This window comes from Lupinus angustifolius, chromosome LG18 (genome assembly GCF_001865875.1).
Source record: "Lupinus angustifolius cultivar Tanjil chromosome LG18, LupAngTanjil_v1.0, whole genome shotgun sequence".
NCBI lineage: Eukaryota > Viridiplantae > Streptophyta > Magnoliopsida > Fabales > Fabaceae > Lupinus > Lupinus angustifolius.
Genome location: NC_032026.1, coordinates 9,032,791 through 9,058,980, shown reverse-complemented (window position 1 = coordinate 9,058,980; position 26,190 = coordinate 9,032,791). Strand labels below are relative to the sequence as shown.

The 26,190-nt window shown below is 35.2% G+C and overlaps 4 protein-coding genes across 18 annotated transcripts; 3 read left to right on the top strand and 1 right to left on the bottom strand.

Moving 5' to 3' along the window:
• LOC109333473 (DNA-directed RNA polymerase V subunit 7-like) lies at positions 3,385 to 6,323 on the top strand. 10 transcript variants are annotated; one of them, XR_002106020.1, is made up of 2 exons: positions 3,385 to 3,594; positions 5,562 to 5,590. XR_002106020.1 is itself a non-coding variant. In XM_019568971.1 (2 exons), exon 2 carries the CDS (start codon positions 5,607 to 5,609, stop codon positions 6,147 to 6,149), a length of 543 nt encoding a protein of 180 aa, XP_019424516.1. In that variant the 5' UTR covers positions 3,429 to 3,594; positions 5,579 to 5,606; the 3' UTR covers positions 6,150 to 6,323. The 10 variants fall into 10 exon arrangements, 8 of the variants coding, with proteins under 8 accessions (XP_019424516.1, XP_019424517.1, XP_019424519.1 ...); XR_002106021.1 differs by having other exon boundaries at positions 3,385 to 3,614; positions 5,559 to 5,585; XM_019568971.1 differs by having other exon boundaries at positions 3,429 to 3,594; positions 5,579 to 6,323.
• LOC109332521 (40S ribosomal protein S16-like) lies at positions 9,366 to 9,693 on the top strand. The gene has a single exon (XM_019567506.1). The coding sequence runs from the start codon at positions 9,415 to 9,417 to the stop codon at positions 9,691 to 9,693; it is 279 nt and encodes a 92-aa protein (XP_019423051.1). The 5' UTR covers positions 9,366 to 9,414.
• LOC109333331 (40S ribosomal protein S16-like) lies at positions 12,341 to 13,006 on the top strand. Its single transcript, XM_019568768.1, has one exon. It carries the CDS (start codon positions 12,388 to 12,390, stop codon positions 12,826 to 12,828), a length of 441 nt encoding a protein of 146 aa, XP_019424313.1. The 5' UTR covers positions 12,341 to 12,387; the 3' UTR covers positions 12,829 to 13,006.
• On the bottom strand, positions 14,988 to 19,739 carry LOC109333251 (filament-like plant protein 7). Of its 6 annotated transcripts, none has more exons than XM_019568636.1 (7): positions 19,560 to 19,739; positions 19,013 to 19,122; positions 18,618 to 18,765; positions 16,109 to 18,470; positions 15,942 to 16,002; positions 15,482 to 15,758; positions 14,988 to 15,406 (listed from the first exon to the last, which is right to left on the bottom strand). In XM_019568636.1, exons 2-7 carry the CDS (start codon positions 19,109 to 19,111, stop codon positions 15,258 to 15,260), a joined length of 3,096 nt encoding a protein of 1,031 aa, XP_019424181.1. In that variant the 5' UTR covers positions 19,112 to 19,122; positions 19,560 to 19,739; the 3' UTR covers positions 14,988 to 15,257. The 6 variants fall into 6 exon arrangements, with proteins under 6 accessions (XP_019424181.1, XP_019424178.1, XP_019424179.1 ...); XM_019568633.1 differs by having other exon boundaries at positions 14,988 to 15,758; positions 16,109 to 16,496; positions 16,536 to 18,470; positions 19,560 to 19,737; XM_019568634.1 differs by having other exon boundaries at positions 14,988 to 15,758; positions 16,109 to 17,412; positions 17,482 to 18,470; positions 19,560 to 19,737.

The window sequence follows — 26,190 nt, the reverse complement described above, 5'->3', positions numbered from 1 at the left end:
CCATCAGGATTTAGTTTTTGTTTGAAGATCCACTTGACTCCTATTTGATGTTTGCCAACAGTAAGCTCAACCAAGTCCCAAGTCTCATTCTTTTCAATAGACTTTATTTCTTCATTCATTGCAACCTTCCATTTTATCTGATTCAGTGCCTCAACTTCATTTATAGGAGTTGCTTCAACCATTAGTGCTAAGTGAATCAAATTACCTTCTTCATTGATTTGATCATCAACATGTAGCTCATAGTCTTGAATCTATTTGGCAAGGTTCTTGTTCTCTATGATCTCTGAACTATAGGTATCTCAATAGTTCTTTCAAGTTTCCTCGTTGGTTCAGGTTCAACATTTATGCTCACAGGAACCATCCTTTTTAAGGAGGTTTGCATTTGCTTCCAATTCCATTTTTCTTATTCTAGAATCAACACATCCCTACTGATCTGAACCCTTTCCTTGATTGGATCATAAAGTCTATAGGCTCCAGTATAGTGATAGCCTATAAACACTATTGCTTCACTTTTATCCTGAAGTTTGGTTCTTTTCTGGTGAGGTACATGATTGAATGCTAGTGATCCAAAAATCTTAAAATGACTAACCCCTGGTTTCTTACTTGGCCATACTTTAAGTGGTATTTTCCCTTCAATCTTCTTGGTTGGACACTTATTCAAGATGTAGGCTGATATTGATACTGCTTCAACCCATAATTTTTTAGGCAAATCCTTCTTTTTGATCAAGCTTCTTGCCATATTCATAATGGTTCTATTTCTCCTCTCAGTATGACCATTATGTTGGAGAGTGTATGGTGCAATCTCCTCATGTTTTATCCAATTCTTCCTGCAATAGGTTTCAAACTTATTTGAGGTATACTTTCCTCCTCCATCTGTTCTGAGCAACTTGATTTGTTTTCCACTCTCCTTTTCTACAACAACCTTAAAGCTCAAGAAAGTTTCATAAGCATCATGTTTAGCTTTTATGACAACTAACCAGATCATTCTCTTATACTCATCCACAAAAATTATGAAGTACTTGTTACCTTCCAATGATGGTGTTTCAAAAGGGCCACAAACATTAGAGTGAACAACTTCTAGAATTGACCTAGATCTCATTTCCATTTCTGACTTAAATGAATTTCTTGTTTGTTTCCCTATCAAGCAAACTTCACATACTTTCTCAAGCAGTGATATGGTAGAAAATTCACTTACCAGTTGTCTTGATCCTAGTTGATACAGGTTCTTGAAGTTTAGGTGACCATATCTAGAATGCCATAACCAACTTTCATCACTAATTCTCATGGTAGCCAAGCATTGTACTTCAACTGCCTTGATGTTTACTTGGAATGTTCTATTTCTTGTCAGCTTGCTTCTGAGTATGAGCTTGTCATCAACATCAGAAAGTTCAAGTTGCTCATTCCTCATTATCACACTGAATCCCTTTTTCAAGTAACTGACATATGCTTAGTAGGTTGCACTTCATTTTTGGCACTAGCAACACATTTGTGATTATAGCTTTTGAGCAATTTTGTCTTGTAATCACCACATTCCCAGCTCCCTCTACTTCTAGTGAGCTATCATCTGCAAACTTCACTTTGCTTTTCTTTGAAGGATCAAATTCAGTTAGCCACTCTTTGTGCCTTGTCATATGATTGGAGCATCCCGAGTCCAAATACCATGACTTAATGTGTGAGCTTTCTGCAGATGTGGTTACCATTAGATTCAATGGTTCCGAATTTGAATCTCCTTACACAACATAAGCTTCTTCTTGATTCTTTGTTTGTTTTTCCTTTTCATTAGGACATTCATAAGAGTAATGGCTTAGTTTGTGGTAATTGAAGCACTCAACCTTCCTTTTATCAAATCTTTTTTATTTTGGTTTATTGTTCTTGGCTTTCCTCTTCTATCAGAAGATTTTGCTCAATCTTGACTGGTTTTGCTTCTTTCAGCATTTTCAACCCATCTTTTGTTATGATCATTTTTTCATCTCCACTTCTTGTCTTTATCTTTAGAGTAGGTTGCTTTTAAGGCTTGTTCTGTCTTCTTACCAGAGCCTCTGTCAAGTAGCCTCATCTCATGAGCTTCAAGTGAGCTTTGAAGCTCTTCTATCTTCATCATTGTGATGTCCTTTGACTCCTCTATTGCAACCACAATGAAATCAAACTTTTGGGGCAGAGACCTATGATCTTCTCAATCACCATGAGATCTGTGATGGATTCTCCATAACCTTTCATCTGATTGGTTATGGTTAGTATCCTGGTGAAGTATTCACCAACCTTATCACACTCTTCCATATGTAGTAGCTCATATTGCCTCCTAAGGGTTTGCAATTTCACATTTTTAATCTTGTCTCCACCGTCATGGCTTCGAATCAAGATATGTCAGGCTCCTTTGGAAGTGGTAGAACCTTGGATTTTCTCAAAGTGAACATCATCCACACATTGATGGATTAGGAATGGAGCTTTGTTGTCCTTCTTCTTGGCCTCTTTGTGCATAGTTCTTTGGCTTTATGTTGCATCAAGGCCCAACGCAGGAAATCCATCTTCAACAACCTCACTGGCTTCTTGAAAGTAGAACAAGACTCTCATTTGAGTCCTCCATCGATCCCAGTTCTTCTCTGTGAGAATTGGGAGTCCCATTGATTGGAGGTTTGTGTCATTTCCTACCATTTCTTGATCTTTCAAATGCTATGCCACCCTTTCTTATCGTGATTCACTCTCGGTGAATTTGAATGCCCCTTTTGCTCAACTTTTGCTTCAACAAACTCATTTTTGTTGATCCTTCACACACGCACCCACAGGTCCTTGGATTTTCAAGCTCCTGATACCAAATTTGTTGGGACTTTCGAAGAGAAGAAAGGAAATGAATAGAAGAATAAGTAAGTAAACAAGAAGAAGGAAGAAGTTAACAAAATGCAGTGTGTATATTTATTTATTGCCTAATCATACACAACCTATTCATAGTAAGGTTTGTTCAACTAATAACAGAAATTCAAAACTAATTTCTAATAATGACAAATTACCTTTCCTTCTCTAATTACAACATTACTTACTTAGACTTGGATTACAATATGTATTTTTAATATAATTTTAAAATTTTCAAATAAAAAATAATAAATAAAATTATTATTTTATTCTTCATATTCTAGTACTAGATTTCCAAGAGGAGCTGTACTCCACTTTGGTTTTAACTACACATGTCTTATGTGTTTCTCATAAATTTAATCTATATGAAAAGGAAGGAATGTTCAATTTAGATCAAAGTACAATTTTTGATGTACCAAAAAAGTACACTTTTATCTTAATTATTCACCGTTGGATTGGAATCCAAAAATATAATGTTATATATAATATTAATTTTGAATGTTTAAAAAGCATCTTCTAGATTAACTATCTAAATGGTTCAGTTCATCGGTAAAAGAAAATTGGTTTGCTTAAAATACTGAGTCAAACCGGATTGATGAACCGGAAACCCTAAACCCCAACTTTTACTACGATTGACAAACCAAAAATCCCAACCGGCCAATTGTTTCTGTGACAAACCTCATCCACGACTAGTGGAGATTGAAGTAGCAAGTTGCAACAGTGTACTTCTTCTCATTCACGATTGAGGTTTTTCGTTCGCTGCCATTGTGAATTTTCACCCCTATTTTGCACTTCCTTGCAGCGCTCTCTTTTCTCTCTGAATTAGCTCCACATTGTGGTAAGATATCGTTTTTTCCCGTTCAATATTATTCGATCCTTCTCATTTCATGTATTCTCGGGTCTACGAGGGTGTGTGTGTTTTTGTTGTATTTTTTATTTTATATATTTTATTTTACATATTTTATTTTACATTTTTAAAGCTGATATTGTGATTATAGTATTATACACATTCAGTTTTACCATGCTTAATGGTATTTTTTATGTTATTAAATAAACAAGTATAGGTTGTGCTAGATGAATATATGAGATTAGTTCTTTGCAGTTTTCTGTATATGAGGTTCTTAAGTGGTTTATCCAAAAGGGTAGTTCATGGGTTTGGAATTCCATGGTATTCTTCTGTGACTTCAATTCTGAGTGTGGGTTTTATGATTTAAAAAAATGGAAATTTGTGAGGCACTCACAGCTGATAGTTCACAGTTGAGATCTCCATTCTCTTGAGCCTGTTTTGGTACTACTAGTTTCCGCTCTACACTACTTACAATATGCAGCAACGATCTCCTATAACTCATCCGAAATTGGTGGAATGCAAGCTACATGAATCAGCTTGAAATCATCTGCATTGTCTAGGAACTTAGTACCGCATGTTTGGCCCTTTAGGAAGCTAATTTGAAATTTTACGTAAAGTCCGTGTTGGTCCTGAATCCATAATAACAGCACAAGCACAACCACCTTCACAATCTGCATCTACTTCACCTTGGTCAAATAAGAAGAGATCCTGGACTATCTCCATGTCTAGCTCAATTTGGTGTTTAGGATCAAATTGTAACATATGGGACTTGAGTCCCCCATCAATTGGTATCAGAGCTTTACACCATTTCTCTTGGCCACAAAACGGGCAACGTGAGTGGTGATTCTGGCATTGCATTGTTCACCCGAGACTAGTCAAAGGTATGTTCTGCGGAAAGTGGAAGAATGTTAGGATCAAATTGCAAGTTAGAGGACCCGACTCCCAAACTCTAAGTATGTGATTCGGGTGTGGATTTTATATGAACTGTCTAACCACAATTGCTAGACTTTGTGGTGTGTGTTCAAGGTTCTTGTCGTATCACATGTTTTTTAATGAATTTTTCCATTCATTTCATTGGATACTCTTGTGATATAAATTGGAGTAACGTAAATAATAAAATAAAAATGGCATTTTGTAACTGTTATTTAGGTTAGTTTCTAGTTAGAGTGTAGGTTATAAATGGGATACGGGGACAGGGTGAGAGGTATGATTGGTATGGGAAAGGAAAAGGAATTAAGGGAGAGTGTTCTAGGTCTTTAGAATACCTGCAGTATCCAGAGAGCTGCCTTCGCTTTTGGTGTTGCTTCATGGATCTGCGAATTTCGCTTTTGTTGTTCCTTCGTGGATCTACAAATTTCACTTTTGGTCTTCAGAGTACCTACAGTATTCAAAGAGCTGCCTTACCACCACTGTATTCTGTAGTTACAAGTTAACAGTTTTGGAACATCTGTTGTGTACTATATTAAATGTGATTTTGTGCTTTAAAGTTGTATGATAGATTCATAGCTCAAACTTCAAAGAGCATTAAGTAGAATTTTTTGCATCTATTCACGTTTTTAGGTGGTAAGTAGAGAGTGGGGATGTTGGTGTCTTTTGCATCTTGTTTGAAAAGTTTTGTACTAAACAAGCTTACACGTATAGTGTTCGAATGGTTTGTAATGCCATAATTATATGATCGCCTATCAAAGTAGTGATTTTGGGGACACTAGTGACTAGTCTCCTAGGAGCAAAATCAATTTTGATATTCATCAGTTTAATTAGTAGCATTTACTGTAAACATTTAATTTGAAGTATACTTCTGCCATTGAATGAAATGGGATCAAAAGTATATATGCTAACATTGTAATACCTTTTCATGCTATAGCAGAAGAAATTACCAGGAAGAAGAAATTACCAGGAAGAAGAAATAACAATGTTTCTGAAAGTCCAGCTGCCCTGGAATGTCATTATTGCTGCAGAAAACTTGCAGCCAGAAAGTCTAATGCTTCAACGGTCAATCGTCGTCCGCCTCCTGAGTGATTTTGCCATAAAGAAGGCAACCAAAGATCTCGGTTACTATCTTGCAGTGACCACGCTGGAGACAATAGGAGAAGGAAAGGTAAGACTTCATACTGGGGATGTGCTCTTCCCTGTTGTTTTCAATGCTATTACCTTCAAGATTTTGAAAGGTGAGATATTAGAGGGGGTTGTCCACAAAGTTCTGAAGCATGGTGTTTTCATGAGATGTGGTCCAATAGAGAATGTCTATCTTTCAAATCTGAAAATGCCTGGTTACCATTATGTTCCTGGTGAAAACCCATGCTTCATGAACGAGAAAATGTCAAAAGTTGGAAAAGATGTCAGGGTTCGTTTTGTCGTGATTGGTACAAAGTGGATGGAGGCAGAAAGGGAATTTCAGGCATTAGTTAGTTTGGAAGGGGATTATCTTGGGCTGATTTCATCTTCTGATATTTAGGTACATTTTCTTGTGGCTAGTTTTATTAATTTGTCTTGTTCTTGGAGAGAGCAAACTCATTTTGATGTAGGGTTCTGTCTTGACTCCTTCCTGTTTTAAATCATGGATGGTATTAACAAAATTTATGCAGTGGGATTTAGTCTGTGAAAGTAGATGGTGCTCTGTATATTCCTACTTTCCTTCACATAGATTTCACTAATTTGAAAGACCTATGAATTATGATAGCTTAAGAAAGTGGTCAGATGAAATGATTCAGGGAAAGAGGAAATGTATGATAAAGTCAAGACTATTATGCACTTTCATAAAAATAAAAAAATAAATAAGACTGTTATATAAACACATAATAAGGTCATAGAAAAGGATCCTATAATGATAGCTACTTTAAAAATAACTTGTAAATTTCATCCTTTAACCTTAGTTTTGGATGTGTTTTGCAAGTATACGCATAGTATGTGCCCCACTGTAATGTTTTACATATGATATAGTCCTAAACTCCTAATAAAAGAGTGAAGAAAATATAAATGATAAGCTAGAATTGCAAGGACAAGTTTTGCAACCATATAGTTTCTAGTGGTAAAAATTGAAAATCAAGTCACTGCAACTCATAACCAGTGATGCTAAAACAGGCTGCCCAGACTGTTTGGCATGTGCCCACAAAAGCCAAAATGGGCTCCCTTATATGTTATATGAACTTACATTTTTTAACACTAGGCTGGTTGATTGTCCACATCTTCCATTAGATTTGATGGGCAAACAGGGCTCCTTTTAAGGTGATAGTTTGGTACCTAGTGCCTAGGTCCGAGAAAAACTAATTTGATTGTTAATTTTAGTCCTTGAAATTTGGCTCAACCAGTCAATTTGATTCCATAAATTTATACTAAATTGATATTAAACGGTTTAGCTCATTAACTCCAACTTTTCCTCCATGTAGGCGCAACGTTGATACTTAACATGACGCAACTCACAATTCATTAAGGTTAACTTTATCATTAGAAACCAATTTGAATGATGATGATCAAAAGCAATGATTAAATTGAGTTGTTTATAGTTTTGAGGACTAAATAATATGATTGTATCAATTGTAAAGACCACAATAATGTTCTACTCTTTTAAGAAATGGTGAAAATAATATATTTTTTGTATTGGATGTTTTCGAAAATATAGTCTTCGTTATTGCGAAAATAATGTGAAAGCATAAAATAAATATTATGATGATTTCTCGTTATTGATCAATACATGAAAAACCTTATTTATAATATATGAATAGGTAACAAACTTACATAATTAACTACCTAACAAACTAATAAACACACGTTGTAAAACAATTCTAACGTGTGTTAAATGTGTAAAATGTGCTAATTACAATAATTGTTCAATCAATGCTTCACTTGATTTTCTAACCAGTTAAGCGATTAACACTTATCCAGTTAATCGATTAACTGTTATTATTGTTGTCTTGTTTCCATGGTAGCTTTGTTCTCCAATTGTCCCTCTCAAGCTGGAGGAAAATGTTAATGACTTCAGCTTGATAATTTGATTCGATAATAATGTGATGGATCAGAATCTCGATCCCGTTATGATTGGATTTTCTTAATCACTTACGATTATTTTCCTCGTCAGAACTCTTGACCACATTCTCATGATTTTTTCATGGTTTTACATTGTTGAAGCTTCCATAGTTGCTCATCATCATAATATTCATTTTCTTGACGTAAATTTCATACATTTTCTTGAAAGCATTTTAATCTTCCCTTTACAGATAGTGTCTTGAAAATGGTTTAGAACAATCTTCAAAGCATGATCACAATCTTGCATGACACTAATAGGTTACTCCTCTGATGTGCATGCACTGTCTTCAGCAAAATAAAGTTCCCATTCGTCTAACTGTATGATTCGTGCAATCTGAAGTAACACCTTTACAATAGCACTCATCCAACCAGGCTTTATGGAGCTGTTGAGATATATTTGTTCCTTGGGACTAAAACTCTTACTTTATAGTAATTTCTTCTTTTTATCAAAGAAATGATCATTTTTAGACAACTCGAGAACAATTGAGCACTCCTCATCAATATCCATAACTGTAGCACGAGAAAGAACACTCCAAAAGAAGGTTGAAGCTACTTTGGAAAGATTCAATTGCTTCATTTCTTTCTTGCTCAACAAGATTGCTAAGCATCTTGGTCATGATGTTGAATCCAAAAACCTTGTGCACTGCGAAGTATTGTTTGATCTTTTATGTAGGAAAATAAGGAGCAAGAACACAATCTTTCTTGCACTTTTTCTTTTGATGCCTACAAGCCGCATATGCATGGCGATTTGCATTGTTTCCTTTCCTTTCTTCTTTGTTGGTATATCTTACCATTGAGGTTGTGGAATATGCAGATGGGTGTGAATGATTTTATTCTTCACAGTAATTAGTTGAAAGATTCAGAGTAACTTAGTTGCTCCTTCTTGCCTTTCTTCTAGAAACATCATTTATCTTTACAAACTTTTCTATTTCATGTTGAGTTGTTGATGATGATTCTTTTGTTGAATCTTGGAAGAAAAGGATAATAATTTTAGAAAATACTCTGATACCATATTGCGAAAATAATGTGAAAGCGTAAAATGAATATTATGATGATCTTATTATTGTAGTACATGAAATTTTTTATTTATAGTACATGAATAGGTAACAAACTTACTTAATCAACTAACTAATAAACTAATAAACACATGTAGTAAAACAATTCAACATGTATTAAATGTGTAAAACATGTAAAATATGCTAATTACAATAATTGTTCAACAAATGCTTCATTTGAGCACTTACCCAATTAATCAATTAACTATACAATTAATCGATTAACTGTTATTAATGTTGTCTTGTTTACATGATAGATTTGTTCTCCGATATCCATTTTGGCATGTGCCCTTCTCTCATCCAATGGATCATCTTCTATCTGACTTATTTATTTTATTATCCATTTGATTTATTTATTAATTTTTGGTCACCAATTTATTTATTTATTTTTTAGATTAGATGCGAACTTATGCTCTTTCGCTATGCTCTGTCTTAAGCAAAAGATTAGATCCAAATTCATTTTGTTCTGGGCTGGACCCGTTATTATAGTTTGGACAAAACGACAATGGCAATTCTGTAATTATGATCATTAAATAAGGCCATTATAGAAACTCCAAAAACCCTAATCCTCCATATATAACTTCCCTCACGAAACTCAACCACCTTCCGCACACAAAATTAGGGTTTTCAGAGAACACAACAATGGCGCAACCACCAGCACTCGAACAAGTCCAATGCTTCGGCCGCAAGAAAACCGCCGTCGCCGTCACCTACTGCAAGCGCGGCCGCGGCCTTATCAAGATCAACGGCAGCCCAATCGAGCTAGTTGAACCGGAAATCCTCCGGTTCAAGGCTTTCGAACCAATCCTCCTATTAGGGAAATCCCGGTTCGCAGGAGTGGACATGAGGATTCGCGTTAAGGGAGGTGGTCACACTTCTCAGATCTACGCCATAAGACAGAGCATAGCGAAAGCACTATAGTGGTAAAAATTGAAAATCAAGTCACTGCAACTCATAACCAGTGATGCTAAAACAGGCTGCCCAGACTGTTTGGCATGTGCCCACAAAAGCCAAAATGGGCTCCCTTATATGTTATATGAACTTACATTTTTTAACACTAGGCTGGTTGATTGTCCACATCTTCCATTAGATTTGATGGGCAAACAGGGCTCCTTTTAAGGTGATAGTTTGGTACCTAGTGCCTAGGTCCGAGAAAAACTAATTTGATTGTTAATTTTAGTCCTTGAAATTTGGCTCAACCAGTCAATTTGATTCCATAAATTTATACTAAATTGATATTAAACGGTTTAGCTCATTAACTCCAACTTTTCCTCCATGTAGGCGCAACGTTGATACTTAACATGACGCAACTCACAATTCATTAAGGTTAACTTTATCATTAGAAACCAATTTGAATGATGATGATCAAAAGCAATGATTAAATTGAGTTGTTTATAGTTTTGAGGACTAAATAATATGATTGTATCAATTGTAAAGACCACAATAATGTTCTACTCTTTTAAGAAATGGTGAAAATAATATATTTTTTGTATTGGATGTTTTCGAAAATATAGTCTTCGTTATTGCGAAAATAATGTGAAAGCATAAAATAAATATTATGATGATTTCTCGTTATTGATCAATACATGAAAAACCTTATTTATAATATATGAATAGGTAACAAACTTACATAATTAACTACCTAACAAACTAATAAACACACGTTGTAAAACAATTCTAACGTGTGTTAAATGTGTAAAATGTGCTAATTACAATAATTGTTCAATCAATGCTTCACTTGATTTTCTAACCAGTTAAGCGATTAACACTTATCCAGTTAATCGATTAACTGTTATTATTGTTGTCTTGTTTCCATGGTAGCTTTGTTCTCCAATTGTCCCTCTCAAGCTGGAGGAAAATGTTAATGACTTCAGCTTGATAATTTGATTCGATAATAATGTGATGGATCAGAATCTCGATCCCGTTATGATTGGATTTTCTTAATCACTTACGATTATTTTCCTCGTCAGAACTCTTGACCACATTCTCATGATTTTTTCATGGTTTTACATTGTTGAAGCTTCCATAGTTGCTCATCATCATAATATTCATTTTCTTGACGTAAATTTCATACATTTTCTTGAAAGCATTTTAATCTTCCCTTTACAGATAGTGTCTTGAAAATGGTTTAGAACAATCTTCAAAGCATGATCACAATCTTGCATGACACTAATAGGTTACTCCTCTGATGTGCATGCACTGTCTTCAGCAAAATAAAGTTCCCATTCGTCTAACTGTATGATTCGTGCAATCTGAAGTAACACCTTTACAATAGCACTCATCCAACCAGGCTTTATGGAGCTGTTGAGATATATTTGTTCCTTGGGACTAAAACTCTTACTTTATAGTAATTTCTTCTTTTTATCAAAGAAATGATCATTTTTAGACAACTCGAGAACAATTGAGCACTCCTCATCAATATCCATAACTGTAGCACGAGAAAGAACACTCCAAAAGAAGGTTGAAGCTACTTTGGAAAGATTCAATTGCTTCATTTCTTTCTTGCTCAACAAGATTGCTAAGCATCTTGGTCATGATGTTGAATCCAAAAACCTTGTGCACTGCGAAGTATTGTTTGATCTTTTATGTAGGAAAATAAGGAGCAAGAACACAATCTTTCTTGCACTTTTTCTTTTGATGCCTACAAGCCGCATATGCATGGCGATTTGCATTGTTTCCTTTCCTTTCTTCTTTGTTGGTATATCTTACCATTGAGGTTGTGGAATATGCAGATGGGTGTGAATGATTTTATTCTTCACAGTAATTAGTTGAAAGATTCAGAGTAACTTAGTTGCTCCTTCTTGCCTTTCTTCTAGAAACATCATTTATCTTTACAAACTTTTCTATTTCATGTTGAGTTGTTGATGATGATTCTTTTGTTGAATCTTGGAAGAAAAGGATAATAATTTTAGAAAATACTCTGATACCATATTGCGAAAATAATGTGAAAGCGTAAAATGAATATTATGATGATCTTATTATTGTAGTACATGAAATTTTTTATTTATAGTACATGAATAGGTAACAAACTTACTTAATCAACTAACTAATAAACTAATAAACACATGTAGTAAAACAATTCAACATGTATTAAATGTGTAAAACATGTAAAATATGCTAATTACAATAATTGTTCAACAAATGCTTCATTTGAGCACTTACCCAATTAATCAATTAACTATACAATTAATCGATTAACTGTTATTAATGTTGTCTTGTTTACATGATAGATTTGTTCTCCGATATCCATTTTGGCATGTGCCCTTCTCTCATCCAATGGATCATCTTCTATCTGACTTATTTATTTTATTATCCATTTGATTTATTTATTAATTTTTGGTCACCAATTTATTTATTTATTTTTTAGATTAGATGCGAACTTATGCTCTTTCGCTATGCTCTGTCTTAAGCAAAAGATTAGATCCAAATTCATTTTGTTCTGGGCTGGACCCGTTATTATAGTTTGGACAAAACGACAATGGCAATTCTGTAATTATGATCATTAAATAAGGCCATTATAGAAACTCCAAAAACCCTAATCCTCCATATATAACTTCCCTCACGAAACTCAACCACCTTCCGCACACAAAATTAGGGTTTTCAGAGAACACAACAATGGCGCAACCACCAGCACTCGAACAAGTCCAATGCTTCGGCCGCAAGAAAACCGCCGTCGCCGTCACCTACTGCAAGCGCGGCCGCGGCCTTATCAAGATCAACGGCAGCCCAATCGAGCTAGTTGAACCGGAAATCCTCCGGTTCAAGGCTTTCGAACCAATCCTCCTATTAGGGAAATCCCGGTTCGCAGGAGTGGACATGAGGATTCGCGTTAAGGGAGGTGGTCACACTTCTCAGATCTACGCCATAAGACAGAGCATAGCGAAAGCACTAGTTGCGTTTTACCAGAAGTACGTTGATGAACAGAGCAAGAAGGAGATTAAGGATATTCTTGTGAGGTATGATCGTACTTTGCTTGTTGCTGATCCAAGGCGTTGTGAGCCTAAGAAGTTTGGTGGTCGTGGTGCTCGTGCTAGGTTCCAGAAATCTTACCGTTGAAGAACGAAACAGAATGTGTTTTTTGGCGATTTGGTGTTTTCGTTTTCGGTTCGTGATTTTGGCATTGTTGTTTTACCTGTTTTAATTATGGATGCTTTCATAATTTAATCGAACCTGTTTTATTTAGGTATGTTTACAATTTTGCAGGAATTATATAAATGGATGCTATCTTTAACTTAAATTCTGCATCTTTTATTCTGCTAATGCCGCTGTTCAATGTGCATGAGTTTTATGCAATTAAGTGAGATTTTAAAACTTATGGAATTAAGCTATATATTGCTCGTTCCTGTTGGTTTTGTTCAAATATATCAAACTCTCTTGTTTTATAGTTCTCTTTGTCTTCTACTGTAGTCGTATTAAGTCCATCTTACAAGCTGACTGGGATTGCTGGGCTATGAATAGTGGTCTCAATTCTAAGTTCTTAAGTGTTTTATCTCTGTTAGTGTTTAGTCATTATGTATATAAGTACGTTGAAGTTAGAAGATTGCCTTTTTAAATAATCATTATATAAGATTGGTTTAAGCCAGGATGTGGTAGGGGTTTCTGAGATCCATGTCTTCCCTTAAAAGTCAAGGTAGGAGAATATGTACTTATACCTGGTCAACTAATTAATCTATACTAATCCACCACACACGATGTTAGAAATGTCTGAGGTAGGAATACTGGGTTCATAAGATAGTTTTTGTTTGAGGTACAAATTATATGGCCTTTTCTCTTGTATGTAGACTGTTAACAACATGTGTATACCTGATGAGGGTATAACATTGTTAAACTGTGCCTGCTTTCTGGAAACCCCAGCCGGAAATTTCCTCATCCATAACACACCTTGCTTTTTTTATGTACCCAAATTTTAGTTATTAGTGGGAGAGCATGTATTCACACTGCTCAGAACCAGTCATTTAAAGTGGAGAGTAGAGTGAGGAGATTAGTGTGATACTATAGATGATAGTGGTTGATTTGATAATATTCTGAAAGGAACTAAACATAGAATGAGATAAACAACGGATCTTCCAGCTATGTGTTGAATAATTTCGCCACCCCTTGCTTATAAAGAAAGTTAAATGCCTGTATTCAATGAGTGAAAGTATCTGGATACTAGTTAGGATAGCTTGTCACAAGATCAACAAATACTTAAGTGTTCATATGAACTATTTGCATTGATACTTGTCATTGGCAGACAAGCCTATTCTGGAATGCTGAATGCTAAAACGGGGAGGAAATTTCAAATATATTTCATTGTCTCTTTCCTCATCCCCCACATGTAGTGCTGGAATTTGGATATGTATTTGTGGGAAACTAGAACTGAATCAAACAAATTTAGTTGGGTCAGATAAATGTCATTTTGATCATTCGAACCAACTTGGACGAACTCGCCGAGAATCCAGCCTCATGGGTATGGTGCAGGAAAGAGCAAACTTAACGAGATCATCAACTTTGCTTGAAGATGCTCTTTGACCAATTTAGAGCATGTCCAAAGTGTATCAATCATAGATTCGTGGAAAGAAAAAATTGTGTCCTTGATGAAAAAACATGCAAGGGGAGAGACAGATAAACTTGGTCAATGAGGAATATTTCTTTCCAAGAAGTTATGCTGCTCCCACGGCATAGTTTTTTGCAATGTAGCCTACACTTATGCAAACCTGCTCTGCTGGCATCATGATATTCTTATTTTTTACCGAATGAGATACGTTTTAACGTTCCCCCGTGATATCCCAGAGTCACCGTATGAGATTAAGCTCTCTCCAATGTCCATAATCACCTGTCTAAAGAAATTAATAAGAAAGTTAGTATATGAATATCTTAATTTTGAACTAATCAAATTATAAGGATTTGACACCAAAGCAACATCCCACTACTTCACGAGTTAAGCACATCTATTTAAATTATTCTAGAAAATGATCTCACTGTAGATTGAGATGGATATTTAAGAAGTACCTTAATTTTGGTTTTCTTTTCAAAGTGTTATCATTATTCCCTTTTGATGTGTACAATACAAATATTTTTGAAAGATACGGAACATTCTCGACAAACTATATTTAGACTATGGTGTTCCTTTAACAAGTATTTGAGAAGTTAAGCTCTTTGCATGCACAAATCATTAATGATTTTGTATTGTGCAGTATTTGACATCTAACTTTGAAAAACAGTCAAAACACAAATGCAAGCAAAATCAATTCCATATATATCAGCACCATTCAATCTCAAATACGAATAAACCAACGTATATATATGTACATCAGCAATATTTACAACAACAAATTTCTCACTCAAGCCTCAACTCCAACTTCAATAATCTCCAACAATCAAAGAAGCCATTGCCAACAAATTAAAGATAAAAGCATGTTACCCCCATGATCTATCAATCACTGACTTCAAACATAATAGTGTGGATAGAACAAGCTGCAGAATTTAACCGTCTCTCTAAATTCTTAGTCATGCTTTGGCTTGCCCTTCCTTTTCTTTCTTCTTAAGAGCAGTTTCCTGAGAAAACCAAAGCTTCCTTGTTTTTTACTCGATACAATCGCTAAAGATCCTGCAGCATTGCTTCTATCATTTTGGTCTGAACTTAGACCTGTTCCTGGAGCATTAACCATGATTTTAGGAGTTTGCATTGCGCTATCGTTTTCAGACTGAAGAAGCGGCTTCTGTGAACCGTTAGTACTTTTAGTTTCTTCATTTTCGACAGACTCATGACTTCCTCCGGCTTTAGCATCATCCTCAGCTTGCATGTGATTGAGTAGGGAGCATCGCTTGAGCAAGTTGTTCTTCTGTGTTGGATTGGCCATGGCCACAGTACTTGTTGTAGAGACAACCCTGTCAAGAAGTACTGTTTCACTAGATGAAGCAAGTGCCTTGAGTTGTTTTCCAAGGTTTATGATGGTTTCTTGGTACTCTGCCAACTTCGATGAAGCTGATGTTATCTCCCATCCCTGAGTTTTTTTCGTTCGGATTATTAACTAAAATAAGGATTTACTTCATGAGGAAAAAATGATAATCTCAATAATTTTGATATGCTGTTGGAAACATACAGAAATTTAGTTACTATTACCAGAGTTTATGATACCAGTTTTGGAACTATATATCTTGAACTTAACAAGTTGTAAACTACTTACAGTTTGATATATTTTTTCCACTTCATGTCTGCCATATGCTGGAGAATCCTTCTTCACAATGCTGTTAAAAAAGATCAGGTTCTCAAAATCATATTCATTAACCAGCATAGAAAAAGAGAATTACAAAAGACTAGAAACCAAACAAAAAGAAAAATAGAAGTCATTACCTTTCCAGCTGCAGTTGAAGCTCAAGACATGTTGCCTCTAATTCCTCACAGGAATTCTTTTTATCATCTAATTCAACTTCTAAGGAGGAAACTTTTTGAAAGATGCCGTTTAACTTGGCGTGAGCTATTGTAAGCTGTGTATCAAGGTCTTCATTTATCAGCTTTTGTTTCTCAATCTGATCTTCAATTATTCTCTTGGATTCTTCCAGTATCTCTATTTCTGATTCTAAACCTTTGATGCTGTTTTGTGCTTCTTGAAATTGTTTTGTCAAGTTCTGTCTCTCATCGGTTACTAATAGCAGCTTTGCTTCCAAGTCTTCCTTTGCAGACTTTGTGTTCCTCAGATCTTCTTTCAAAATTATATTTTCTTCACGGAGATCGTATTGATTATTCTCTGTGTTGAAGACCATACACTGATCCTCCGGATAAGCAACTTGGGGTGAATGAAAATATTGTTTATCATCAAAATCTATTTGATTTTCATTTTCACTTTGCGACAGATGACAGCTAAAATGCTTCTTGATCTTTTCCCTTGCAATCGTAGAATTTGTAGAGGTGGCACAGTTATTAATGCTCCAATCCAAAGAAAATGCCACTTCCTCGATAAAATTTTCGTAATCAGCTCTCCCTGTTAATAAATCCTTGCAGGTGTGAACAAGTTGATGCAGAAGAGGGTTCAAGTCTGAAAGCTTCCATTGGAAAACATGCACAAAATATTCTTTGGATGCTAGTGATTGAGATGTATTGGAATGCTGGTTCTCTTCCAAACAATCTGGATAATTGTTGCATATAAATGACTTGGGAGCAATTCCTTCAATAAGCTTGATAATTTTATGGACTGACTTTCTCAAACTAGAATCGAAATGTTGGTTGCCTTTTAGTTCGGCAACACCACTGAAACTGTCGACAGAACATGAATCAGTTTCTCCAGGATGCCTTGAGTTTTGGTGTTTAACAGTTTTAGAGGCAGTTGGATAATTTATGTAACCCAGAGCAATTTTTATGTCTTCAAACAGTTCATCGTGGCTTCGTTTCGATATGCGTTTCTCCTCCAAAATCGCATTCAAAACAACCTGAAGCCAGTCAAATGAGTTTTCAGCTGTTGTATATTTGAATTGCATCTCTTGTTTCCTTTCACTGAAGCCAAGATCTTGTTCAACTGGAACTAGCTCCCTCCCACTTACATCTGAGCAGTATTCTCTTTTAGGTCGATCAACATAAACTATAGCTCGTTTCTCCATCTCAACAAAATCATCCATCAAACTCATGTCTGGAACTTCAATGGCTTTATTGTTCTTATGATTTGTACCTTCTGAAGCTCTTAAATGTTTAAGTTCTGAATTAGCAGCATTCAACCAGGATCCGGAAGAGATAGTTGCATCATCACCAACAAGGTCAAAATTTGATATTAAGGGAAGTTCAGTTGATGTGGTATTGGGATAACACCTTTCTAGCTCCATGGACTTCTGATTTTCAAAGAGCTTTCTAAGCAGAATCTCTGCCTGTGATAATCTGGAAGTTGTTTCAACATACATAACTCTTGAAGAATCTAGCTCGGTGTTTTTCTGGTTTAAAATTCTTTTGAGTGCCTTGTTTTCCTCATCCAGATCTTGTAAATGGTTCATCATCAAGCCAATAGTCTTTTCGGATACTTCAGTAGAGTTTCTAATGTCATTGTTTTTGTAAATCAAATCCCTCGCAGGATTTGACTTTCTTCTTCTCATGTCTGTCTCTCTTCTCATCATTCCAACTTCATTCTTCATATTCACCAAACCTGCAGGACCAGGTGGCCTTTTATGCAGCGCGAGCCGGAGCCTTTGACACTCAGCTTCTAACTTTGAGGCTTTGTGAGCATTCTCCACATACTTTTTATGTGATTCATCTGCATACCGGTGGCTATAGTCCATCTCCTCCTTCCGGATCTCGAGTTCCTTCTCCAGCATGTGAAACTCGTATCTTAGGAAAGCATTTTCCTTTTCCGTGGAATCTAACCTTGCCATAAGTGTACCAAACTCTGCATCTGACTGTTGTTTACATTTTAGCAGGTCTACAATAGATTTCTCTTTGGCTAATAAGGCATTAGTTAGACAAGTATTCTCAGCAGTTAAAGCATGTATCTTCTTACTTTGTTCCTTCAACTTTTCTTCGAACTCGTTGCGAATCTTCTCACGCTCTGTTGATAGGTTTGAAATGGCACCAGACAAACTTTGCCCTTGTTCTTCTTGAACACAGTTTAGTGGCTGCAGAGGTTCCCAGAGTTTAGTATCTGTGGGAGGAGTAACAATTTCAGCTGATACTTCTTTATATAAATCTTCACTAGATTCTGCTTCTTGTTTTGCTGTCTCCTTACCTACACTTTCATCTGAAAGTTATCAATGTCAGGCTTAAGCAAAATGTATCGCCCACAACGAGAAGAATTGAAGGGCAGAAAACATGCATTTGAAAAAATATCCCAAAACAAGTACCATAATGGTGGGAGAAGTTGGAGGGGCATATAACAATAAGATACCTCTAATTTCCTGTTGGGACTTTTGGGCATGTTTTGATGAAGGGTCATCTTCATCATGACAATCAAGTAGGATTGTTACCGACTTCTGGTTTAGACTTCTCGATGATCTTCCGCAACCAGTTTCCTTATCTATTGAAAGTTCATGTACCTGATATAAAATGCATACTGTCATCTTGATCAGATTGAACATTTCTCTTAGGAATTCAATTTTATGTTTATGAAGATTTATACGAATTAACGCATTGGAAAAACTAAGCATAGAATAGAGGCTTAACAGGTTTCTGGTTTACCGAAAATCGGAAAACAAGATGATACATAACAGAATCAGAAAGCAAATAGCAGCATATAAAAATGAGTAAAGCATATATGAATGAGGAAGATGTAGCTTTGAGTACCTCTTCTTCAATGATTCTAGAAGGACTAACATCTTTGTCCATTGCAAAGATTGTCTTCTCCATAGATCTTTTCCTCCAATGCCATGGCTTGTGGTTCATGATTTCAAGCACTATTAAAGATTAAGAACAAAATGAGAAAACACCATACTATGTAGTACAATATATCAGTAAGGAGAATCTCATTTTCCTACCTTACTTTAAATGTATAAGTGTATAACAAAAAAGAAGGCCAAAAGCCCAAAACTATTAAACCAAACAAACATGAATTCTGAATCATGAATTTTTAAGTCCACTCAACCCATTTACCCTGTAAACATAAGTGGAAAATACTCCATTATCAAAAGTTTCACTGACACTCATATCAACCATTTGAAGCATTTTGCAAACTCATTCATTATGGTAAACCTTTTGAGAGTATATATATATTCCAAACACTATATATATTCTAAATACTAATTATATATATAGCATGGTGGAAATTGACTGAGGAAGAAAAGCAAGTAAAACCAGCAGAAAAAGATAATAAGATAATGACAAGTAGAAGTACATGTGGGCTATGAAGAGTTTGGAATAGAGACTCTGCTATAGTTGGTACTTGCCAAAATGTAAGGCTATTGGTGTCAAAAATGAACACTTCATCTAGCCACTATTGGAACTTTGAGGTGAAAGTAAAAGGAAATGGAAGATTTAGTTATGAGAAAAATATCCCAACTGATATCATAGGATGCTTACCTTTTCCACCGACAGCTTCTAACCTTGGTTTGTAGGTATATATGTTATCCTATGAAAAAGTTGATGTTACCATAAAAAATATAAGTATAAAGTTCACATTCACATATGAGAGAGAAGTAACAGTAACAAAAAGTAGATGTACCATCAAATTGAGGACAATACGTACATTGAATGTCTTGCTATATTCTTGTATATATGTTATATTCATTTTGTGTACTTCTTGGCAATATTGCAAATATATTTGTGTCAGACCTTATGTTCTTTCTTCTCTTTCTTAGAAATATAGTTTTTAAATGATAATACAAAATTTACAATTTTACACTAATAGTTAAACTTTTATTTATATACGGACACATTTAAGTTGAAAGTTGTGTATTTTCCATAACATTATAACCTAAACAATGATGATGTTTTGTATGTTTGTCTGGTATTGATTGATGACTAACTACCTATATCATTCATAAAAAAGTCTCAAAGGTGTTTATTTTTTGTTGATTGGACAAAAAATCCCTTTTACTCTATAAAATTTATATGCACATGCTGAGATACTATCACTCTCAAGCTGCATGCATGTTTGATGTTAAGGAAGAGTATCTTCTCATTTCATAGTATGGAACTGTGTTTTTTTGGTGTCTTTGGCCTTAAATGATATTCAAAGATGATAAGACTTATTTTACTAAATCAATTATTTGTTGGTATAATATCATGGATATAATCCGTAGGAAACGTATTATACATTGTTAAAAATTCTGAGTGAATTACATAGGTAGAAGAAATAATGAATAAGACAAAATACTTACAAGTAACAAGATTCATATACCTAATACTTAAGGCTTTAGATATATGAATCATTTGGTAGATCTCTCCTTACTTTGAGCTCACAATTCCTAACACATCATAACATTATTTCTTGTCACAACATTAAAACAATAATGTCATGGGTCTTTGTTTTCAATGTAGGATTTCTTCACAACTACTAGGAGATCACCATCTCAACACAAAATAAAATCTGAAGTTATTATTGGATTTTGTTTGAGTTGTTCACCACATTTATCATTTTAATATACTCTACTCTATGAATTAACTCAACCAGCTACTCTAGGTTGAGCTGGATTGTAAAATAAATTTATATCCATCCTTATAGAGAAATGAGACTTTGATACACTTTAATAATTCATCAGGGTGAATCCAATATCATTATAGAGGAGATATATTCAAGCATCAATATACCCTCAACAACCTCTTTGTATCAAAATCAATCCTATAGCCTTAATCATGAAAGATCCGTGAGAATATCAATGATCTATACCAATGCTTTTTCTTTTCCTTTCATTTATGGATGGGTGACACAATGCTAACAGTAGAAGACTCTTTTGGTTCAACTAAAAAAAGTAAAAGGGAATAACTCTTTGGCCTCTTATCACCAATTAGACGTTATATAAACTTATAGTTATATATGTGAGACCATGTATATTTGTAGTAAACTATTTATCATCTCTTGTTGTGAATTTAAAGACCCACATGATAGATGACAAGCAAAAAGTTAGTTAACTCATCAATTTCAATAACATTATATTATTTATGTATTATTAATATAAAATTTTATACATATTCAATGAATTATTTACTATTTATTTATTTGTATTATCTTTTATTTAAGAGTTAATAATAAATGAGTAAATATAAATAATAAAAAATGTAATAATGATAATATAAAAAACTCTTACCCTAGTTATATATTTTGTTTTCTATATTATTAATGAGTACTCATTTAATATTCGGCTCTTTATTTTCTAACGTTACCTTTCTTTAGCATATGTCCCCACTCTCACACATTACCCTCCGATAAATCTGCTTTAGTAAAAGAGGAAACCATAATGCAATGATACTTTTGACTTTGAAAATCATGTAGTATGCTTTTTCTTTTGATGAATTGTTTTACCATATTTGGTGGAACAGCAAGGCTAGTGTATTGGTGAATATTATTAATTGACTAGACGGGGGTGCATATTTCAGAACCAAAATAAAAACGGTTGAGAATAATTTATTTAGTTAGTTCCGTTAATCGATTAATAGTTTAAATAATTGATTAAATTGATTGTTATTTTTGTTATAAATGACACTGTAGTTGAAATAAAAATGGCGTGAAGTATTATTCAATTTGTCTTTATATATACATCTCTCTGGATAATTGATTACCCCATCTCTTAATTGATTAATTTCTTTCTTTCTTTTCTTGCAATAGTGGTATCAGGAGCTAAGCAATATGATTATGGGTGAATCAAGATTCAAAGGAGGGACATGTGGAAGTGAAGAGGATTTTGTGTGGATCCAAGATCAAGAAAAGGAAGGAGGAGCAGAAGGAGAAGACTTGTTTTGCAGCATGACAAATAGCAATGAGTTTGCTATGACATTGTCAGTTCTTGATGACAAGAACTATGACAGATGAAGAAACCAAATGAAAGGCGTGTTTGGTTTTCAAGAGGTGTATGAAGTAGTGCAAAATGGCTACCAAGAAATTGGTGAAAGTGTCACTGATGCCTAGAGAGCAACTTATAAGGAAGCTAAGAAGAAAGACTGCAAAATATTGTTCCTCATCCATCAGCGTGTTGATGGCCAACTTTGAGAAGATAAGTGGTGCAGAGACAACAAAGCAAGCCTGTGATAAATTGGAGCAGAGTTATGAGGGAGCTGCAAAGATCAAGAAGGTCATATTGCAGACCTTGCACATGAACTTCTCCAAATAGATGAAAATGAATCAGTTTCTGAATACATGACCAAGATATATCTCTCACAAATCAGATGAGGTCATGTGGGGAGACAATGAAGGATCAAGCTGTGATTGAAAAGGTGCTTAGAACTCTCACCTTCAAATTTGATCACATAGTAGTTGCAATAGAAGAATCCAAGAATCTTGAAGAATACAAGATTGAGGAATTGAAAGGATCTCTTGAAGCTCATGAGTTGAGGCTGAAAGAGAGGAATCCAAATAGACAAAGTGATCAAACACTTCAAGCAAGATTCAAATTCTCTGGTCAATGGAACAAGAGAAACGAGGAGAAGGGTCTTAACAATATATGGAGATCCAATGACAAGGATCTTCATCAAGAAATCAAGACAACAATGTTATGAAGAATACTGTTGGTTCTGATCATAGCAAGAATTCATACAAGAACTCTGAATTCAGAAGGAAACAAGACAAGAAGAAAGTGCAGTGCTACAATTGTAGGAACTATAGTCACTTTGCATATGAGTGCAAGATTAATAGATGGCAAAATGGTAGAGAAGATGAAACTAGATTAGCACAAGGTGAAAACCATATAGGTGTTGATGAAGATCACTATTTCTTGATGGCTACCACAAAGTACGAGCAGAAAAATGATGGTTGCACTGATTACTTGTACCTAGACACATGTTGTTCAAACCATATGACAGAGAGAATAGATTGGTTTGAAACACTTGATGAATCAACCAAGAGCAAAGTGAAGTTTGTTGACCATAGTTCAGTCTAAGCAGAAGGGGTTGGAAAGGTAATGATTAAAAGGCTAGATGGTAGAAAGTCCTACATATCTAATGTCCTACATGTGCCTAGAATGAAGAACAACCTACTAAGTCTTGGCTAATTTTTAGAGAAAGGATATATGATGGTGATGCAAAATGGTGAGTTGATTGTGTTTAATAATGGCAATCAGAAGGTATTGAAAGCACCACTATCATCAAATAGGACCTTCAAAATTCAGATTCAAGTTGGTGAGCAAAGATGTCTTAAGGCTGTTGCAGAACAGGACTCGTGGCTTTGGCACCAAAGATATGGACATCTAAACTCTGGAAGTTTAGAACTATTAAGCAAGAATGGACGTGTGGCAAGATTACCACACATAAAGTCACATGAGAAATTGTGTGATAAATGCGTAGTTAGCAAGCAAACAAGAAGTCCATTTGTCTCAAAATTCCCTCAAGGATAGAGAAGCCTTTGGATTTGGTCTATAGTGATGTTTGTGGACCTTTTGAAGTAGACTCAATTGGAGGGAATATATACTTCCTAACTTCATAGATGACCATACAAGAAAGGTTTCTATCTATTGAAAAGGAAGAGTGAAGTATTTGAGAATTTTAGAAAGTTCAAAGCTCAAGTTGAAAGGGAAAGTGAGCTGAAATTGAAGCAACTCAGATCAGATGGTGAAGGTGAGTACATGTCTACTGAGTTTGATGATTTTTGTAGCAGAGAAGGAATTTACCACGAGGTAATAGCCCCTTACACACCACAACACAATGACACAGTTGAAAGGGAAAACATGACTCTACTCAACATGGCTAGAAGTATGTTGAAAACAAAGAATTTGCCAAAGAAGTTTTGGGGTGAGGCAATGTCAAGATCAACATACATCATAAATAGAAGTCAAACGAAAATATTGGGCTACAAGACACCTTAGGAAGTCTAGTTTGGCCTTAAACCAAGTGCAATCCATCTCAAGGTATTTGGTTCGATCTATTATAGCCATTTACCTGATGTGAGAAGGAGAAAACTTGATGATAGGGGTGAGAAGCTGATTTTCTTAGGCTATCACACTACTGGTGCATACAGAGTCCTTGACCCTCTAACCCAGAACTTCAAGATCTTTAGAAATCTGAGGTTTGAAGAAAGTCAAAGCTGGAAATGGAACCAAGAAGAAAATAACATTTGTGTTAAAACAAGGCTGCAAGTTTATGAGACTATAGTGCAACCTGGTGAAGTGAAGTGATAACATTGATGGAGATGACTCAATTGGTAAAGATGGCTTAGTTGAGGCTTAACCTTCAAGCACCACAGTAACATCTTAAAGGATGAGACAACCATCATCTAGGCTTAGGGACTATGAGGTTTTTTCAGACTCCACAATCACAACAGAATGTGATTTTATTCACATGGCCCTGTTGGCAGAAATGGAACCACTAAGCTTGGAGGATGCTCTAAGACAATCACACTGGATTGAAGCTATGGAAGAGGAGTTGAGATACATTGAAAGAAACAAATCATGGACCTTAACAAATCTACCAAGTGGAAAGAAGACCATAACTATGAAATGGGTTTTTAAGACCAAGCTGAATCCAAATGGTGAAGTTTCCAAACAAAGCCATATTAGTAGCAAAGGGTTTCTTACAGAAGCATGGATTTGATTATGATGAAGTATTTGCACCTGTTTCTAGAATTGAGACAATGAGACTTGTGATCAGTCTAGCTAACTACAATGGATGGGAGATCCATCAAATGGATGTAAAGTCAACATTTCTTAGACCTATTGATAAGGAATTATTTGTGACTCAACCACTAGGGTTTGAAACTAAAGGCAAAGAGGAAATGGTGTACAAGTTGTGTAAGGCTCTCCATGGGCTGAAGCAAGCTCCCAGAGCATGAAACAAAAAAATAGATGTTTTCTTGATGCAACTAGGATTCACAAAGTGCACAAATGAGCACGTTATGTATATGAAGGGAAAGAACACAATAGACTTTCTCATATTATGCCTATATATTGATGATCTTCTCATTACTGGTGGAGAACTCAAGAATATTCAAGCATGGAATGCAGGCTGAATTTGAGATGACAGATCTAGGAGAATTGTCTTATTTCCTAGGCATAGAATTCCAGAGAACTAAACAAGGAATCTTCATGTACCAAAGGAAGTATACTTCTGATGTATTGCAGAGGTTTCAAATGATGAACTGCAATCCAGTAACAATCCTTACTGAGGCTAGAATTGTGTTATGCCACGGAGAAACAAATCAAGAAGTGGATAAGACACTGTGTATGCAAATGATAGGCTCATTGAAGTATGTGTTCCATTCAAGGTCTGACATCACATATGGAGCTGGATGAGTTAGTAGGTTTATGGAGTCTCCTAAACAAAGTGACTTAGGTGCAATGAAAAGATTGTTGAGGTACTTAAAATGAACTATTGGTTATGAGAATTTGCATCCTGCAAGTTCAAACAGAAGCAACAACAGGTTGATTGGTTACTTTGATGCAGATTGATATGGTGACAAATCAGATAGGAAGAGCACAACTGACTACTTATTCCTGTTGGAATTTCTGATAATTTATGGGTCACAAATATAATTCTATAATTGTGTTATGGCCATTATGTAATTAGCCAAAATATTAAAATGATCTGAAGTAATTAATTTGGTGGCTAAAGGGCATATGTGTCATGAAATAATAATAAGTGTAGATACCTTCAGGCAATTTCTGATTTGATGAAGGGACTGAATCAGAATTATTGCAACTAAAGTAGTAACCACTATGGGGTTACTTTTATGGGTTATGGTCCCCATTTGTAGAGCAACAGGTTTTCAAGTGTAAAGGTGGAGGAGAATAAGGTAGGATGAGAATAGTGTTATCCAGGATAGGATAACACTATCCACTCATCCATAAGGGCTTATAAGGCATAAGGATAAGCCTCCTCCAACC